The following is a 20,421-nucleotide window of genomic DNA, read 5'->3' as shown; positions in this document are numbered from 1 at the left end:
AGCGAATCTTGCTCATTTGCATATTAGACGCGGAAAACAACAGAAGCGCCACCTAGCGGCCAGCGTAAATATGCACCCTAAGATACGACGGCGTAGGAGACTTACGCCGTTCGTATCTTAGCCAAATTTAAGCGTATCTGGTTTCCAGAATACGCTTAATATACGACGGCGCAGATTCGGACTTATGACGGCATATCTACTGATACGCCGACGTAAGTCTCTGAGAATCTGGCCCATAGTATTTAAATTCTAAAAAATGTACACAGCAGGCTTTGACCTTAGGGTTATATCCGCTTCCTTCTAGGAGAGTTAGGCAGAAAAAAAGCACTTTAAGTGTTAACAACACCTTCCTCAGTGCAGCTCCTCCCAGGGGGCGTGGTTCCCCGGGTATAACCCACACCCTGCTCTAGCAGCCTCAGTTTTTCTCTGCCTAACAACAGGAGAGGACAGGCACTCTGGGGTCCTGTACTTTGGAGATTTTTTTGCAATTTTTTTCGCTTTTTATTGTTTTGTTCCTGAATTTTTGAATCCTGTGATTCTTCTATCAACAGCCGACTGGGTGACAGGCTGGGTCTTGACTCTTGTAGTCCCCCCATGTTCGCCATCGAGCGTGTGCCGGCCCTCAGCTCAGCTTTGGGTCGTCCACGACAGGCCCCATTGCTCCAGGGGCGGCCGGGGAACTTCATGTTCCAGGACACACATATGACCGGTCTCTATGGCTTTGTCTCAGTGTGTCTGGCCGACAGCCATGCCATTAGTGGACGTTGGTTCTGTCTGGGATAACTCCAGCCAGTGGTCGCAGGACGGGTAAGTAGTGGCCCCTTGCTCAGGTAAGGTGGTATGGCTGTTGTTTTCCCCTGGGAGGTCGACTGAGGGTTCACCCTGCTTTCCTCTCTCCCTTATTTCCCCTCCTTCCCCATTTTGGGTTGCGGCTGTGAGGGGGGCCCTTCTGGGGTCTCTTTATTGCCACGGGGCCTGTGTGTATAGCAGGGGCTGTGTTTTTTTACTCTGGGGGTTTTTACTGTAGCCCGCTGGTGATTTTTACCTCAGACGGTGGCCATCTTGGAAATGTCTTGGCCTCTTGTGTCAGTTTTAGCGCTGCAAAACGCCGTAAATCTTCCCAGAGATGACAGACGCAGCACCGCCAGCACATCAGAGCACACCTAGGGTTTTCAGCTCTCTCTGCAACCGGGTGGGGTGGTGAGTCCCTGGTAGGCTTCACCTTCTATTTTTACAGTCGGGAGGTGACCGGTGGGGTGTTCTGCCTTGCAGTACACAGCGGTGGGGCAACATGGACCTGTTTCTGCACTAGCAATGCCTGAATTATACTTTAATCCCCCTGCCGCATCTGTTGAGGCAATGTCGGTGAAGCAGCTAGTGCCCAGTAGGGGGGTACAAAAGCACCCCCTCCCTGAGCCTGCTTCTGGGGATATCTCTGACACAGATCTGGTCTGTCATGTCAGACGATGCAGGCTTAACCCACACGGACTGTGAGGATGACTCTGCCCCAGGGTCAGTACATGATAGGGGATTTGTCTTATTTCTGCGGTGATACTCATAAACTTGAGAATGGCGGGGGCACCGGATGTGCCGATCCCTTTTGGGTTCCGCAAAACCGCCCAGCAACGCTAGAGTATTTCCCTGTATTCCATGTTTGGAGCAATTGCTATGTATGGATTGGACACGCCACAGAAAGCTTTTTGCTGTTCCTAAAAAAATTGCGGTCCTTTATCCCTTTGAGGAGCCACCACAGTGCCTGTGAAAGGGGCTCCCGCTTTTACGGACCCCACTGATAGGAGGGTGGAGGCTGTGACCCGCTCTATGTTCACAGTTGTGGGTTCGGCTGTGAGACCGGTTGTGGCCGGGTCTCTGGTGTCGCAGACACTGACTGAACGGGCAAAGTTGTTGCTGCAGAAGCTGGAGGAGCAGGATGCTTCCGAGACCTGCAAGGGCCTGGCTGAACAATTGGTTCAGGGTCTAGAATTTGTCTGTGAGTCGGCCCTGGATACGCTTCCCTTGCTTTCCAGAGCCTCCGCCTATGCGGTGGTACTACGCCGCCTTGTGTGGCTGACATGCTGGTCTGCGGACCAATCCTCCAAGAAGGCCTTGGTGGATCTGCCCTTTAAGGGTGAACGGCTTTTTGGGGCGTCCCTGGATGATGTCATTAAGGATGCCACAGGTGGTAAGAGCACACTGCTCCCACAGTCTGGGAAGGGCTAGGAGCCTCGCCGTAGGCAAGGGCCCTCTTTTACTACTCCTAAGCAGTTTTTTTTTGTACGCCCAGTGCGGCGGGGAAAAAGTTTGCAAGGTGCTAGGGCGCCCGCTGCAGGGCTAAAGCGCCCCTGATTCCGCAAGCCTGCGGACAAACCTGCTTCCGCATGAAGGTCTACCCCCGCCCGTGTCTCGGGTGGGGGGCCAGCTTTGCGAGTTCACGGCTCGGTGGAGGTCTATTCTCGAAGTAGTTTCCTCGGGGTACAAGATAGCGTTTCTCTCTTGTCCACCAAACAGATTTTTTTTCCTTCCTACCTCCAGCTTCCTCCGGTTTGCCGGCAGGCTCTGTCAGGGGCTGTGATTTGTACTAGGATCTTCTAGTCAGGGGAGTGATTTGTACCAGTTCCCTCGTTGGAACGGTTTCAGGGGTTTTACTCCGATCTGTTCGTAGTACCCAAGAAGGAAGGGGTCCGTCCAATCCTGGACCTCAAGGCCCTCAATTGTTTTGTCAAGGTGCATAAATTCAGGATGGAGTCGATTCGCTCGGTAATAGCAGCACTCTATCAGGGGGACTTCCTGGCGTCCTTGGACATCATGGACGCGTACCTACATGTTCCCATATGCACAAAGCACCAGAGGTTTCTGCGCTTTGCGGTCAGGGAGGACCATTTTCAATTTGTGGCCCTCCCGTTCGGCTTGGCGTCGGCACCACGGGTTTTCACCAAGGTGCTTGCCCCGATACTGGCCCTGCTGAGACAGTGGGGGATCGCTATCATGGAATATCTGGACGACCTTCTCCTGAGAGCTTCTTCAGGCTCAGAATTAGAAGAGGACGTGTCTATCACGTGTCAGACTCTCCAAGAGTTCGGCTGGCTTCTGAATATCCAGAAGTCAGTGTTCGTTCCGTCTCAGAGATTAGAATACCTGGGACTAAACAAAAGGAAGTGCAGCGCTGATAAATGATAAATTATATAGTTCATGAAAAAATATATAAATACAAGCCCATCTTGAAATAAAGAGAGCAAGAAAAAAAGGTTTAAGAAAAGTATGGTGCAATAAGAAAGAAAAATCTCCAAAAACCACTCAGTGATAAAGGGTTAAGTGAAAAAGTTTCTGCTAATGAAATAGGTCTTCACACTGCACCCGTGAATTAAGACTGCCTGCTTACCAGAAGGAAAGACTGCTTTGCATCAGTCTCGTGGAACATAGGGAAGTCAGGTCTCCCTGGAACCAATCCGTGTGATGATCAGAATGGAACTCAGCAATGGATCCTGTTATAGTTTTCCATCTTTACATCCAAGATTCCATCACTCCTTCACGGTTGATGACCACTGCACTAAGAGGTGTCTGTTTCATTACAGACTTCAGAAATAAAAAAAATCCCATCAAAAGAGTGGAGCTCAGCAGGAGAGTGCACCCTTTTCCTCAGATCCAGAGGTTCCCCCTTGGAGTGATGGAATCTTGGAACAGGTTGTGTTTCAGGCCTATGCTCTGAAGGGGCGGGCGCCTCCCTTTCGGGTTACGGCGCATTCGACCAGGGCGATCGGTGCCTCTTGGGCTTTCTGGCATCAAGCCTCTGTGTTACAGGTGTGTAAGGCAGCGACCTGGTCGTCGGTCCACACTTTTTCAAAGTTTTACAAGGTGGATGTGAGTGCATCTTCTGATGCCTCCTTCGGCCGCAAGGTGTTACAGGCGGCAGTTTAAGATTGGAGTTCCCTAAGGTCAAAGGCTGCTGTGTCCGTCCATGAACCCAGAGAAGTGGATTTTACGGTGAGTACAAAAATCCTATTTTTACCAAAAAAATAAGGTAATTTTGAAATTTTTTACGTTAAATATCGTTGTCATGGCAGCAGATAGCTGCCATAACACTGATATTTTTATTCGCGGCGGCCGGTCTGCTTTAAGATAAAAGTGGTCTCAGCAGCCAAGTTTGTCGTTTGTCATTCCACAAGCGGGCCCAATTTTCAAGCATGACATGTTGGGTATCAGTTTACTCAGCGTAACATTATCTTTCACAAAATAGAAAAAAATTGGGCTAACTTTTACTGATTTCTCTTATTTGAATTAAAAAAAAAAATCCCAAAAAATTGTGTTTGTAAGGCTGCTGCGCGAATACGATGTGACAAAGTATTGCACTGATCTCCATTTTATTCTCTAGAGTGTCTGGAAAAAATTAATAAAATGTTTGGGGGTAATTTTTCTAGCAAAAGTAAACTTTTAACTTGTAACCAACAAGTGTCAAAAATAGGCTTGGTCCTTAAAGCGGGAGTTCACCCATTTATTTATTGTTTGATCTTTTCCCCTTAGCTTCATGCTCGTTTTGTCTAGGGGAATCGGCTAATTGTTTTAAAATATGAGCCGTACTTACCGTTTTCGAGATGCATCTTCTCCGCCGCTTCCGGGTATGGGTCTTCGGGAGCAGGCGTTCCTTCTTGATTGACAGTCTTCCGAGAGGCTTCCGACGGTGGCATCCATCGCGTCACTATTAGCCGAAAGAAGCCGAATGTCGGTGCGGCTCTATACTGCGCCTGCGCACCGACGTTCGGCTTCTTTCGGAAAATCGTGACGCGATGGATGCGACCGTCGGAAGCCTCTCGGAAGACTGTCAATCAACATAGGAACGCCCAGTCCCGCAGCCCATACCCGGAAGCGACGGAGATGATGCATCTCGTAAATGGTAAGTACGGCTCATATTTTAAAACATCTAGCCGATTCCCCTCGACAAAACGAGCATCCATCTAAGGAGAAAAAGTAATATATACGGGTGAACCTCCGCTTTAAGGTAAAAAACGTTTTTGGTTTCTCTGTGCCCCCCAAATCCTGTGTGAAGAGTAAGAGTGGAGAGAAGAGAACAGCGCTGTGCACGGATGCATGTTTTCTTCCCTTTACTTTCTGTTTACACAGCATTTGAGTAGTAGCAGCCACCATTGGCTTTTGCTGGTGTCAATCAAATGCAGTGAAAAGGAAGTGGGGGGCGGGCCTAAGTCCCACTGTGCAAGTCTAGGGAGTGCGGCTCCATAGACACACAGGTTGGGAGCACGCAAACCACGCTTCTCCCCATAGCCAGTGGAAGAGGAGGGGCCAACATCACCGCCGGGGACCCAAGAAGAGGAGGATCGAGGCCACTCTGTGCAATGCCACTGCACAGAGCAGGTAAGTATAACATGTTTGTTATTTTAATAAAAAAAAAAATCTTTGACTTTAGTAACACTTTAACAATGCCCTGTAAAGTGAGGGAAAGCAGTTGCTCGAGTTTTTGGAAAGGAATGTTTTATTCTTGCCTGATATAGGATTCTAACTGCTCAACAGTCCTGGCTGTTTGTATTTTTCATCGCAAGATGCTCCAAAAAATTAGCAATTGTTGAAAGCTCTGGACTGCAGGTAGGCCAGTTAAGGAATACGTTTACCATTAAAATAAATGCACCTTTTTTTGCATGTAAAAAAAATGCATATATTTTTTTTTTTTTTTGCAATGGACCTGTAAAACATTGTACCCATGATCAGCAAATCGTGGGTGTAATGCCACGGTCCTCCAGACTGTCTGTACCTCCCATATGGCCAGGGAGTTAATGTGACAGACTCAATGAACTAACAGAATGCGCAACAGCGCTGTGGTAGTTCATTGAGAGCTCCAAGCCGACAGCCTTAAAGGGTTTTGGATCTTGTAGTTTTCCCCATTCACAGACAACTGTGATTGGATGTTTTTTTTTTTTGCAGATTGTGACAGCTAGCGGGGGAGAAGATCCCCTGCTAGTTGTCAGAACAGGGGAGCGGGGGTCCGTGCATCTGTAACATGTTGCACCCTAAATATGGGTGTAACATGTTGCAAAAGGTGAACTTATCCTTTAAGCACCCAGTCTCTTCTGCTACGGAGCCGTGCGGTTGTCGTAGATGCAGTTTAGCATTTTCCTGTTAAAATATGCAAGGGCTTCCATAAAAAAAAAAAAATATCTGAATGTGAGCATATGCTGCTCTAAACCCTGGATATACATTTCTGCATTGATGACAACTTTACAGATGTGAAAGCTGCCCATTCCATACCATCAGAGATGCAGGCTTTTGAACCGAGCGCTAAAGGTCCCTCTCTTCTTTAGTCCGGAGGACATGGCACCCATGGTTGCTAATAGAATGTCAACTTTTAGTTTGTCTGACCACAACAGCTTTCCACTTTGCAACAAACCATTTTAAATGAGCTGTGGCCAAGAGAAGGCGCCAGCATTTCTGGATCATGTTCAGATATGGCTTCCTCTTTGCACGATAGAGCTTTACCTTGTATTTTTGGATGGCACTGCGAACTGTGTTCATAGAGTGAATTTTAGGAAGTATTCCTGATGTCTATCACAGAGTCATGCCTGTTTTTAATGCAGTGCCACCTGAGGGCTCAAAGATCACGGGCATCCAATATTCTGTTTCTACCTTGTTACTCACACAAAGAGATTTCTCAAGATTCAGATGATGATATAGTTAGTCTTTGCAATTTTATGTTGAACAATATTCTGAAATTAGTGGGCTTAGAAGTAGGTCTGCAGGAAAAGGAAGGACTTGAAAGGGCTAATAGATCTTATACTTAAGGCAGGGGATGGCAATTCCATAGAGAACTGTGCTTGTAGGAAATGGCAAAGGAACCCCTTAGCTCAGTAGCCACTCAAATGTATTTTTCGAATGAGTTGTCAAAAAGCCTGCCATCAAAGGGCACCTGTCCTGAACCATGTCTGTCACCTAGGCTTTAAAGCCTAAGTCCAGGTTTCTTGTGACTTCAAATAGTTTGTTTGGACCAAGCTGGTTGAACTCTTTGCTTCACTAATACATGCGCCCATTGGAACGTGGTATAAACTGTGTGTAGCATCAGCTACATACAACGCTGTGTCCTCCCATCAGGATAAGGACTTCCCATGCTGCTCCTGGGGAAGTATTGAATTTTATCAATAAATACAAGGCTACCTATGATTGGTTGAGGTGGAGCTTGTGATTATCATCAGGGAAACCCTGTCCACATTGCTGGTCCCGTTCACAGTCTAGGCTTTGTCCAACATAGTTGTCATTATAAGGGATCTCATTGGCAGGAATGGGCCAGTATAGCACCCTGCGACATACTACACTTGTTGTACATGTGCCAAGGTGAGCACCGAACACAGGAATCCAGTACCCGAAGCAACCATTACTGGTTGATCCTGCTATCACGAAGGCCAAGTATGGTTCCTAAGGTGTACTTGAGGCTAACCACGCTGGAACCTGCTAGTGAGGCAGTCGGTGTGGGTGGAGTTGTATGGAACTACTAGGGGCAAGCTCAGCAAAGCTTTTGCCAGTGTCCAGTCACCTAAAGGTAGTGGAATATAACCCATGGTGTATGAATTTTATTCCTCTGCCTTAGACAAGCATTTACCTTTTTTATGGTACATAATGGCGGATGGCCTGAAGTCAAGTCTTCATTATAAGTTGAAATATATATCTCTTTTGTTCATAGACGGACACAGCCTTCATTGACCTTAGGGTTATGCTTCTTCCTACCAGGAGATTTAGGCAGAATTCTACAGCACTTAAGGTGTTAAAACCTTTCCTTCATGCTGCTCCTCCCAGGGGGCGTGGCTCCCCAGGCATAACCCACACCCTGCTCTAGCAGCCCCAGTTTGTTTTCTGCCTAACGACAGGAGGTCAGGCTCTCTCTGGAGTTCCTGGACTCTGGAGTTTTTTCTTGCGATTTTTCTCGCTTTTTATTATTTTGTTCCTGCATTTTTGAATCCTGCGATTCTTCTATCAACAGCCGACTGGGTGACAGGCTGGGTCCTCGACCCTTGTAGTCCCCCCATGTTCGGCCTTCGAGTGTGTGCCGGCCCTCAGCTCAGCTTTGGGACGTCCACGACAGGCCCCTTTGCTCCAGGGGCGGCCGGGGAACTTCGGTTCTAGGGCACACATATGACCAGTCTTTTATGGCCTTGTCACAGTGTGTATGGCCGACAGCCATGCCGTTCGCGGACGTTGGTTCTGTCTGGGATACCTCCAGCTGGGTAGCTGCAGGACAGGTAAGTTGTGGCCCCTTACTCAGGTAAGTGGTCTGGCTGGAATGTTTCCCTTGGGAGGTCGACTGAGGGTTTTCCCTGCTTTCCTCTCTCCCTTATTCCTATCCCTCCTTCCCTTTTTGGGTGACGGCTGTGAGGGTTTTTTTTTCTGGGGCTCATGTCACTGGGCCCGGGTGTAGCAGGGGCTGTGTGTGTGTCACTGCAGGGGGCTGTGGTGTTCACTTCTGGGCCTTTGCTGTGAGGTGTTTCTGTGTGACAGTTGCAAAAAAAAAAAAAAAGTCCCTGTCTTTTTAAATCTGCGTCATTGGCGGCCATTTTGCCGGAGCCTAGCCTTATATAGCCCGGCGGCCATTTTCTTGTAGTCCTATGCTGTTTTTTTCAGCATTCGGCGGCCATTTTTCATATTTTCGTCTGCCTCGTGTGGCGGCTGTTGGCGCTGCAATCACCTCGGCTGTTTCTCAGGGAAAAACTAACACAGCGCTGCACGGCTCTCAGCACACCCTGTCCTTCTCGGACCGCGCTGCATCGGGTGAGGTGGTGAGTACCAGTGGCCCCCCCCATGCTCTCCTTTAGCTGCAGGGAGGTGACCAGTGGGGATTTTTTTGTCCTGCCTTGCAGGGGGGGGTGTCTCAGCGCTGGCACTATGGAACCTGAGCCAGGTCTCCCTCTCCACTAGGCCTGGGTTAACCCCTTAGCGTCCCTTCCCCTGCCACATCCGTTTATGTGGCTATCCTGGGTTTTATTGCCAGGTTGGGGGGTAATAAAGCGCCCCCTCCTGGAGCCTGCTTCTGGGGATGTCTCTGACATGGAATCTGGTTCTGGTTTGTCAGAGGCTGCGGACTTGACCCACATGGATAGTGAGGATGTCTGCTGCAGTGTCGGCAAAAATTGTTGGAGCTCTTGTTTTTTTCTGTGGTGCGTGAGACTCTAAAAATTGAGTTTGTGGTGGAGACACCACCGTGTCAGTACCTTTTGGATCCGCAGACCGCCACGCACTGCTGAAGGGTTCCTTGTGTTCTTTATTTGGACAATATGTTATACAAGGAATGGGATGCACCACAAAAAGTTTGTCAAAAAACTTTGCAACCCGTTACCCCCTTGAGGGGGGATTTAAAATATAGGTCTCTCCTCCGCCAGTGGACCCCCTATGTCCAGACTGCGCAAGGCCGCCACATTGCCTGTGGAAAGGGCTCCTGCATTTCAGGATCCCGCTGATAGGAGAGTGGAGGCCGTGGCCCGCTCCCTATTCACCGTGGTGGTTTGGGCGGTAAGGCCGGCTCTGGCCAGGCCCCGACTGGACGGGCGAAGCTCCTGCTGCAGGAGCTGGAAGAAGGGGCTTCCGAGTCCTCTTGGGACCTGGCTGAATGATAGTTCAGGGTCAGAATTTTCTCTGCGAGGCGGCCATGGATACGTTCCGGGGCTTACGTCTATGCAGGGTTCTGCGCCGCCTTGTGTGGCTGAGGAGCTGGTCTGCAGACTAGTCCTCTAGGGAGGCCTTGGTGATGGCCTTTAAAGGGGGGAATGGTCCTTTTGGGACTTCCCTGAATGGCATCATTGAGGATGCCACGGGTGCCCTGTGCAAGGACCCTCCTTGCCTACCTCCGAGCGTTTTTTCGCCCGCCCTGTGCGGTGGGGGTAGGTCTACATGGTGCTTGAATCCCCGCTGCGGGGTAGCAGCGCACCTGATACCGCAAGTCTGCGGACATACCTGCTTCCGCCTGAAGGTCTGCTCCCGCCCGTGTCTCGGGTGGGAGACTGGCTTTGCATTGCGAAGTGTTTTCCTTGGGGTACAAGATTGAGTTTCTCTCTTGTCTGCCAAACAGGTTTTTTCCCTCCGGCCTCTGGCCTCCTCCGGGTTCGCCGGTTGGCTCTGTCAGGGGCTGTCCAGGATCTTCTGGTCAGGGGAGTGATTGTGCCAGTTCCCTCGTTGGAACGGTCTCTGGGTTTTTACTCCATTCTGTTTGTGTCCCCACGGAGGATGGGGCCCGGTCAATCCTGGGCCTCAAGTCCCTTGTTTGTTTTGTCACAAACTTTTAGGTGGTGTCGATTCGCTTGGTAATAGGGGCACTCCATCAGGGGGATTTTCTGGCATCCTTGGATGTCATGAACGTGTACCTGCATGTTCGCATATCCTCAAAGCACCAGAGATTCTGTGCTTTGCGGTCAGGGGGGACCATTTGGATGTGGTTCGGGCCCTTCGAGTTTACTTGTCGGCGACAGCTCCGTTCCGGAAGTCGGACTCGCTGTTCGTGTCTGTGTCCGGTCCCAGTAAGGGCCTGGCAGTCTCGTCGGCCACCATTTCCAGGTGGATCCGACAGGTTGTGCTTCAGGCCTATGCCCTGAAGGGGCGAGCGCCCCCCTTTCGGGTCACGGCACATTCGACCAGGGCCTTTTGGGCTTTCCGACACCAAGCCTCTGTGTTACAGGTGTGTAAGGCTGCGACCTGGTCGTCGGTCCACACTTTTTCAAAGTTTTATAAGGTGGAGGTGAGTGCATCTTCTGATGCCTCCTTCGGCCGCAGGTGTTACAGGCGGCAGTTTAAGGTTGGAGTTCCTCCGTTGAGTAACTCCGGTTTTTGTTTGGGGTGTAACCTGTTTTTGCTGTGTTATTTTTCCCACCCCTCAAATTTTTTGACACTGCTTGGGGACGTCCCTAAGGTCAATGAAGGCTGTGTCCGTCTATAAACGAAAGAGGAAAAAAGGATTTTTGTACTCACTGTAAAATCCATTTCTCTGAGTTCATAGACGGACATAGCACCCACCCCTCATTTGTTTGTACTGCTTGTTACGAACTGAGGCTGCTAGAGCAGGGTGTGGGTTATGCCTGGGGGAGCGGCGTGAAGGAAAGGTTTTAACACCTTAAGTGCTGTAGAATTCTGCCTAAATCTCCTGGTAGGAAGAAGCATAACCCTAAGGTCAATGAAGGCTGTGTCCGTCTATGAACTCAGAGAAATGGATTTTACGGTGAGTACAAAAATCCTTTTTTTCTTACTTGCTGACCAAAACATTCAACTTCTTATCCATTTAAATCATAATAATGACGTAACAGATCCCTTTAGTCATGAGTAGGCAAAAAAAATGTCTTAAAATGACAAACAGTCTGGTGCCAGAAAAAAAAAAAGGGACATATGTTGCACTGTGATCCTTGTGGATGTTACCGCAAGAGCAGCGGTGTGGGTGAGAGTATAAGTAAAAACATTCAGGGGCAACCACAATTAGAAACGCTGATTGGGACAGTCTTGAAAGGACATACAACCAAAAAGCTCAATGAGATAAAATCATGTGCCGATTTAATAATGACATATGCTCAGGTGAACCATTATCTAAAAATCTCCTTGGATTGATGGAGCGACTGCAAAGCATGCGCCTCCCTGTGACAGTACCTTGAGCAACAGTTGGTAGTGGACTGGCTTGGTGAAGCAATGCTGCGTTGGCAAAACCTTCATGTGTTCCTGGATGGCACTAGGAGGAGGGAAACTAGTGTGTGCAGAGCCAAAATGGACAATATGAGGCCTCGATCGAATCCCCAATGGTATGTGGCAGGATGGTGGAACAGCCACGGAACAAGGAAGGGCCAGAGAGGCCGCTGCAACAACCACCGACCGGGGCTGGTGGATGGAAACACCTAAGCGTGATGTCTTACAACCGGGGAACACAGGTCCAAAACGAGACTTGAAGCATAAAGGGTGGAGAGCAAGCCAAGGAGAATGGAGAGAGAAGATAGCTGTCGTCTTGACAACACATATTGGGGTGTGGCCCTTCAGGCCATGTGACATCCAATGGGGTTTAAACGGGGGTGGACCGTGGGAAGGATCACAAATTGTATTGATTTCGCTTCAACAATGGAGGTATGCTGCAGTGGAGAAACCAATCGTGGTTCCTTTAAATTTGTGATCCTTCCCGCGGTCCACCCCATTGGCTGTCTGTCACATGACCTGAGGGGATTCAATCGAGGCCTCATATTGTCCATCTGGCTCTGCACACACTAGCTTCCCTCCTCTTAGTGACATCCAGGAACACAGGTTTTTGCTATCGCAGCATTGCTTCACCAAGCCAGTCCACCGTGACTGTTGCTCAAGGTACGGTCACAATGAGGAGCACGTTTTTCAGTCGCTCCATCAATCCAAGGAGCATTTTAGATAATTGTTCATCTAAGCATATGTCATTATTAAATCGGCACATGATTTTTTTTCATTAAGCTTTTTGATTGTCCTTTCAAGACTGTCCCAATCAGCGCTTCCACTTGTGGTTCCCCCTGAATGGTAAAACAAATGTCTTGCTGCAAGGATGATCATAAAAGTAAAACCATGGGGCAATATTTAAGTAAGTTGTAAAGAATGTTATTGTGAGATGAAAGTTATCTTTTTAAATCTGTGTTTATCAACCAATAAAGGCTCTTCCACACAGCAATACTGATCTACATATAGAGGCTTTGCTGTCTATGGACCCTACACACACAACTGTGTAAAGATGAGCAATAGAGTCATAAGACAAAAATAGAAAGTTTTGAGTGCAGTAATTTACACACCTATATGCATGTAACTACACATACAGTTGTGCTAATAACTTTACATACCCTGGCAGAATTTAATATTTTTTTTTTTTTTTTTAGAGAATATGAATAACACAAAAACGTTTCTTTCACTCATGGTTAGTGTTTGGCCATTTATTATCAATTAACTGTGTTTACTATTTTTAAAATCATAATGGCAACAGAAACTACCCAAATGACCCTGATCAAAAGTTTACATCCCCCAGTTCTTAATACCGTGTATTTCTCCCTTTAACATCGATGACAGCTTGAAGTCTTTTGTGGTATTTGTAGATGAGGCTCTTTATCTTTTCAGATGGTAAAGCTGCCCATTCCTCTTGGCAAAAAGCCTCCAGTTCCTGTAAATTCTTGGGCTGTCTTGCATGAACTGCACATTGGAGATCTCCCCAGAGTGGCTCAATGATATTGAGGTCAGGAGACTGAGATGGTCACTGCAGAACCTTCACTTTATTCTGCTGTGGCCAATGACAGGTCGACTTGGCCTGTTTTAGATCATTGTCATGTTGGAATCTCCAAGTATGTCCCATGCGCAGCTACCTGGCTGATGAATGCATTTATCTTGCCATCAATTTTTGACCAAGTTTCCTGTGCCTTTGTAGCTCACACATCCCCAAAACATCAGCGATCCACCTCCGTGTTTCACAGTAGGAATGGTGTACCTTTCATCATAGGCATTGTTGACTCCATCCCAAATGTAGCGTTTATGGTTGTGGCCAAAAAGCTCAATTTTGGTCTCATCGCTCAAAATGACTTTGTGCTTTAAGTGCCTCTTTATTGTGCATGTTTTCAGAAAGTCCTGTATTTCACCTGAAGTTATTTGTGGGTTTTTCTTTGCATCCCGAACAATTTTCATGGCAGTTGTAGCTGAAATTTTAAACCTTTATTAGCCATTCAAACCCCTTTGTGTCAACTTGTGTGCTTGTTATTAGGCCAAAATCACCAGGGTATGTAAACTTTTGATCAGGGTCATTTGGGTAGTTTCTGTTGTGATTACGATTTAAAAAGAGTAAACACAGTTGATTGATGATACTAAGGGGCTTCAGCCAAACACTAACCAGTGAAAGAAAAGTTTGTTATTCATAGTCTCTGATAAATTACCAAGAAATCATAAATTCTGGCAGGGTATGTAAACTTATGAGCACAACTGTATATTGCAATAATGGCACTTAAGACCGTTACGCTTGGGTCTTTATGAAATCTTTTGTCAACAAGATCCTGAGTATAAACAAACATCAGTAAATTCTTACGTCTGTGTGCAACTGGTCTTAAGAGGTATATACCTCTGCCTATATAAGGGCCCACGCCTAGCCACAATGCGAGACAAGTCTCTTCTGGATACAATTGGCACTGTCTATAGTGTAGTTTTACTCACTTCCTTACCCCCAACGTTGCTGAGGGAAGATTTGCTGCCCTCCAAGACACCAATTCAGTGGGAATACTGCTCTTTGCAAACAGGGACACATTTAGAAGTTTACACGTCTGCTAATTCTTAATAGTCACCACTAGTGTACATATAATCCTACATAAACACAGATTTGAGTAGCAGCGACACACTTAAAGTGATTTGTAAAGTTATTTATTAGATTTTTTTTTTATATATATATATATAAGCAGCGCACAAAGTTTCTAATATTCTTAAAATACAAACCCCATCTGTGCCACGCCTAAAGGTTGCTGTTGAACAGGGAAAAACCTTTGCACAAACACACAACTGACAGGAAGCTCTGCCCAATATTGATTGGACACTCATCACATAATTGTATATGCATTGCTTTATTTTTGTTTGATATTTTGCAGATTACATTGGTACACAGATTATTTTTTTCTTCTGCTTTGCACTTTAAAGTGCAGCACGGATAATATATATATATAAAAAAAAAAAAAACACTTACCTGCTCTGTACAATGGTTTTGCACAGAGAAGCCCCGTTCCTCCTCTAGGGTCCCCCCGCTGGCACTTTGGGCTCCTTCTCTGTGTGCCATTATAGGAAGCTGCTTTCTATGGTGGAACATGTGCAGGCTTGATGCCAAGCTGTTCATTACACACAGTGAGGCTCAGCTCTGCGCCCCCCCCCCCCCGATTTGATTGACAGCAGCAGGAGTGCTGATCTCAGAGTGCAGAGAGAGCAACGCCAGATTGAGATCAGGTATGTATTGGGGGCTGTTTTTTTTTTTACCTTCATTAACCACTTGCCAACCAGGCCAATTCAGACATTTCTCTTCTACATTACATAGAACCCCAAACATTTTTTTTAGAGCAGGGGTGTCAAAACTCAATTTTATTGTGGGCTGTATCAGCATTATGATTGTCCCCAAAAGGGCCGGTTGTATCTGTAAGATTAGATGTACAGCGCATCCCTTCCCCTTACATTAGATGTCAAGAGCCACCCCACCATCAGAAGTTGAGTCCCCCACATCACAGTGCACCCCCCCCTTTTCTTGCTGCTGCTGGGAAAAAGCTGGATGCATTGCTTGAAAGTAGGGGTCTGGAGAGGTGCAAGAGCCACATGAAATGACCTGGATGGCTGAATTTGGCCCGCGGGCCTTGTGTTTGACACCTGTGCCCTAGAGAATACAATGGCGGTCATTTTATCTCACACAGTAATTTTTAAAACGTGTTTTTTGGGAAAAGAATAAATGTTTCATGCTTTAATAAGTAAAACAAACAGTTAAATTAGACCAATTTTTGGCATAATGTGAAAGATGTTACGCCGAGTAGATACCCAACATGTCACGCTTCAAAATTGCACACGCTCGTGGAATGACGCCAAACTTAAATACCCACAGTCGACGCTTTCATTTATTTTATTTTTTTGTGGTTACATGTTTTAAGTTACAGAGGAGGTCTAGGGCTAGAAATATTGCTCCAACGTTCACGGCACCACCTCACGTGTGGTTTGAACACTGTTTTCATATGTGGGCGGGATTTACGTATGCATTCACTTCTACGTGTGAGCGCACGGGGATGGGCACTTTAAAAAAAAAAAAAAAAGTATTACAGTATTGTTAATTTTATTTGAATGCAGAGGCCGGACGTGACGTCATAACATCGCGCCCGGCCTCGGAGACTGCGCCGGAAATCTCTATGGTAAATATCTGGGGGGTGGCGAATCCATTCTCCGACTCACCGGGAGGGAGGAGGGGGCTGCCCATAACGATCAAGTGGCTGACCAGCCGCTATGATCATTCTTATGGTTTAGGGAATCGCCGGCTGACAGACAAATCGAATGATGTCTGTAGCTGCGGGCATCATTCAGATATACCCACACAAAGTCAAGGAAGTCATATGATGGGTGGCAGTGGGTAAAAAAAAAAAAAAAAGCACAACTTCAGCTGTGTGCATATAATGAATCCCTCAGGTTGTAGATTGTGGTGCTTTTAGAGCCGATTCACACAGGGGCAACACGACTTCTAGCACGACTTTGGGAGGCAACTTGGACACGACTTGAGTATGAATCAGGCAACTTACAAGGCAACTTTAAAGCGGTAGTTCACCCTCCTTCACCTCATTATTCCATTACTTTCGGCATCGTAGCGCGAGCTACGGTATGCCGGTCTTAAATTTTTAATCCCCGTACTCACTGTGCTATTGTTGATTGAAGAATCCGACTCCCGCGGGGAATGGGCGTGCCTATGGAGAGGGAGGATGATTGACGGCCGGCTCTGGCACGTCACGCTCCCCGAAGACAGCCGGAGTAGGTCTCTGCTATTCACAGCGCCTGCGCACAGGCTATGTGCAGGCGCCGTGAATAGCCAAGCCTATTTCGGCTATTTCCGGAGAAGCGTGACGTGCCAGGGCCGGCCGTCAATCACCTTCTCTCACCATAGGAACGCCCATTCCCCGGATTCTTCAATCAACGATAGCACAGTGAGTACGGGGATTAAAAATTTAGGACCGGCATACCGTAGCTCGCGCTACGATGCCGAAAGTAATGGAATAATAAAAAAAAAACTTTTTTTTTTTTTTTAACAGGGTGAACCCCCGCTTTAAGTTGCCTCCAGGACAGTACAAGGCAACTTCAAGTCGCCTCCAGGAAAGGAGGCTTTCCAGTGGCCAATCAAACAACAATCAGCTCTGTGGGAGGGAGGGGTTTACCTGAGAAATGTATGTTATCTTCCTGTATTATTGCTTCAGTTAAGACAGTGATCAGACTTCTGAGGCAACTTCCATTGAAATCAATGGGTACAAGTTTCCTACAAGTCTGATTGAAGTAGTACAGGAACCTTTTCTGAAGTCGGAGCGACTTCAGTAGTGTACATTAAGATGGCTCCATTCATTTTCTCGACCGCACGGCTCTCATGTGGTTAGTTGTACACACAATATTGTCTTTTTAATATAACATTTGTAATTTTCTGTTCACAGCTAAAACAACAAATAGAAGAACGTGCACAGAAACTAAATGTGGAGAAGAATAAAGTGCACAATTATATTACTCGCATTGAGGAGATTACTGCATCACTGGATGTCTTTTCTTTGCCCATATTGTAAATAAAAACAACTTTGTAAAAATATGGTGTTTGCATTTGTTTTATTTCAAAATGTATGCTAATAAATGAATTTAATATGTTAGCAAGATCATCTCATTTTAGAAGTAGAAAATTACTGAGCTACAGCTCCACTGATCAGAGATTCACTTCCTGCTTACGCTCCGCCTCCCCTTTTGCAGACACCCAACCAGAACAGTGGTGTTCTTTTTCATGTTGCCGATTGTTACTACATCTGACCAGTGTGCTAAAGCTGCCGTATGGGGTAGTACTTCCCTGAGGTTGGCAGTGTTCCTCCAGTCAACATCCCATTATAAAATTGCTGGCAATAAAATATAAGTTTCGCCCAGAAGGTATTAAAACATACGTAGATACATATCCCTCAGAGTCTGGAAATCTTTCCTCCAGTGCCAAGGCATCCAGCCACACCTAATTGGGAAGGAGAGGAAAGAAGTGCAGAGTGAGACTAAGAGGGGAGCTGGTGTGAAGGGGCAGTAGGCATAGCGGATGATCTGGATCTGCAATGACTTCCATTGGTGCTGCCCGTGCACATGTCTTGACTTGCATAGAGATACAACTCTGAGTCTCCCAACCACCAAGCACGTATGAACAGCTTCTAGGGTTTTCTGTTTCACATTATCCGTTTCACTGGTCTTATTAGAGCGAGCCCATAGCCTCTCCAAAGTGAATTTTTTGTCCAGCTTTCAAGTTAAAGGTAAAATTCTTTGGTGCCTCAAATATTAATACTATCGTGGACCCAAGATTGAATTCTCCTAGCTGATCTCCTTTCCGCATCACAATTCCATCCTGATTATTGTTCGTTATATAGCTCATGTCATTATGTGAACCTTTGCTGTAGCGAGGGCTATTCGTCTGTAGATCCTGGAGCGATAAAAAAAAGAAACAAGCTCTGATTAACTCTAATGTACATTCTGATTTAAATGTAATCAAAATGTTCACTGTGTGCACACATTAAAAAACATGGTATAATAAAGGCTGTCAATCAACTATAGGGTCATCTTGCCAAATTTAGTTCTCAAATTACGCTTATTTTTTGCTGGAATAGATTTTGTGGCATACTAAAGTCAAACCAATGTAGGGGAATGTACAGGGTGGGCCATTTATATGGATACACCTTAATAAAATGGGAATAGTTGGTGATATACTAATGTGCCACAAACAGGAAGTTAATATGTGAGGGGGGAAACTTTTCAAGATGGGTGGTGACCATGGCGGCCATTTTGAATCCAACTTTTGTTTCTTCAATAGGAAGAGGGTTATGTGACACATCAAATTTATTGGGAATTTCACAAGAAAAACAATGCTTGGTTTTAACGTAACTTTATTCTTTCATGAGTTATTTACAAGTTTCTGACCACTTATAAAATGTGTTCAATGTGCTCTCCAGTGCTACGCTGTGGGCTCTTGCTGAATGAAGCTAGGACAGCCACTGATGTTTCTTCATTAGACCCCCTTCCACACTGGATACGCCTATAGCGGAGCCTTAAAATAGCAGTGTTTTACATGACATGCGGCGTAGCACTCGCCACATGTCACTGGAGAGCACATTGAACACATTTTATAAGTGGTCAGAAACTTGTAAATAACTCATGAAAGAATAAAGTTACATTAATACCAAGCACACCATTGTTTTTCTTGTGAAATTCCCAATAAGTTTGATGTGTCACATGACCCGCTTCCTATTGAAAAAACAAATGTTGGATTCAAAATGGCCACCATGGTCACCACCCATCTTGAAAAGTTTCCCCCCCTCACATATACTAATGTGCCACAAACAGGAAGTTAATATCACCAACCATTCCCATTTTATTAAGGTGTATCCATATAAATGGCCCACCCTGTACATTAAGGGCTGGTTCCCACTGGTGTGATATCGGATGTGATTCGCACTGCAGTGAAAATCACATGCGATCTCTGTGCGATGCCATTTCAGCCATACTGATAGTATGGCTGAATTCACATTACATTTGGACCAAACTCGCAGAAACAGATCGCATGGGTGTTCAAACCCATGCGATGGGATTCGGGTCCGAATTTGCAGTTCACACTGCGATATGCGAACTGATTTCCGGGTGTCGTTAACTTTCAATTGACATTCCCGGCAGTTCACATAGGGCAGTGTGAACTGCAGCCGGGAGACATGCGATGCGGGAACCAGCAATGCAGGGTTCCTGCATTGCTGCAGTGTGAACCGAGCCTAAAATTTAACTCCAGCGACTGCTGCTGTTCATAAAGCTAGGTTATTCAGCAGGTTGTCTCTACAAAAATACTGTGAGCGCTATTTAAAAAGTATTTTTGCTGATGCACCTATTGAGTCCATGTAGGTCCTACATTGTAGGACAACGTTTTTGTATATTGGATATATAATGTCCATTGTTTTAACTTTTTATAGACCTCAGAATTGAAAAAGGAGGGAAAAAAAACAATTCTAAAAAAGTTGAACTCCAGGCAACATGTGTAAAAAGATGCACATCTCAAGAAAATAGAATATCAAAAAGTTATTTTATTTCAGTAATTCAATTTAGAAAGTAAAACTGATATAGATTAATTACACACACACAGATTATTTCAAGCATTTATTTTAACCACTAGCCATCCGGCGGCTGACTATTTACGGCCGCAAGGTGGCTCTAATCTGCTGGGAGGCCATCAATATATGGCCTCTGGCACCCAGGTGCCGATGCACCTGCCTGGCGGCCACGATTTCCGCCAGGCACCCGCGATCGGCAGTCACAGGGACGTGGATCTCTGTGTGTAAACACAGAGATCCATGTCCTGTTAGGGAGAGGAGACAAATGGTATGTCCCTTGTACATAGGGACAACCATCGGTCCCCTCCCCCCACAGTAAGAATCACCTAGCAGGGAACATATTTAACCCCTTGATCGCCCCTAGTGTTAACCCCTTCCCTAACAGTCACATTTACACAGTAATCAGTGCATTTTTATAGCACTGTTCGCTGTATAAATGTGAATGGTCCCAAAAATGTGTCAAAAGTGTCCGCCGTAATATTGCAGTCATGACAAAAATCGCAGATCGCCGCCATTACTAGTAAAAAAATGAATTTAAAAAAAGTAATAATTCTATCCCCTATTTTGTAGGCGTTATAACGTTTGCGCAAACCAATCACTATGCGCT

At 46.2% G+C, this 20,421-nt stretch overlaps 2 protein-coding genes across 4 annotated transcripts in view; one reads left to right on the top strand and one right to left on the bottom strand.

Annotated features, from left to right (window-relative positions):
- Nucleotides 1–17,290, top strand: part of SFI1 (SFI1 centrin binding protein) — a 103,913-nt gene extending 86,623 nt beyond the window's left edge. The window contains exon 32 of the mRNA XM_040349740.1: nt 17,142–17,290. Coding sequence (XP_040205674.1) covers nt 17,142–17,267 — 126 coding nt within the window. The 3' untranslated portion in view covers nt 17,268–17,290. The remainder of the gene's footprint in view (nt 1–17,141) is intronic.
- Nucleotides 17,291–20,421, bottom strand: part of PISD (phosphatidylserine decarboxylase) — a 50,977-nt gene continuing 47,846 nt past the window's right edge. For all 3 annotated transcript variants that reach the window (XM_040349763.1, XM_040349753.1, XM_040349772.1), the window contains one exon: nt 17,291–18,145. In XM_040349763.1, coding sequence (XP_040205697.1) covers nt 17,921–18,145 — 225 coding nt within the window. In that variant the 3' untranslated portion in view covers nt 17,291–17,920. The remainder of the gene's footprint in view (nt 18,146–20,421) is intronic.

This window comes from Rana temporaria, chromosome 1, assembly GCF_905171775.1.
Source record: "Rana temporaria chromosome 1, aRanTem1.1, whole genome shotgun sequence".
Lineage (NCBI taxonomy): Eukaryota > Metazoa > Chordata > Amphibia > Anura > Ranidae > Rana > Rana temporaria.
This window is presented reverse-complemented; position numbering and strand designations above follow the sequence as displayed.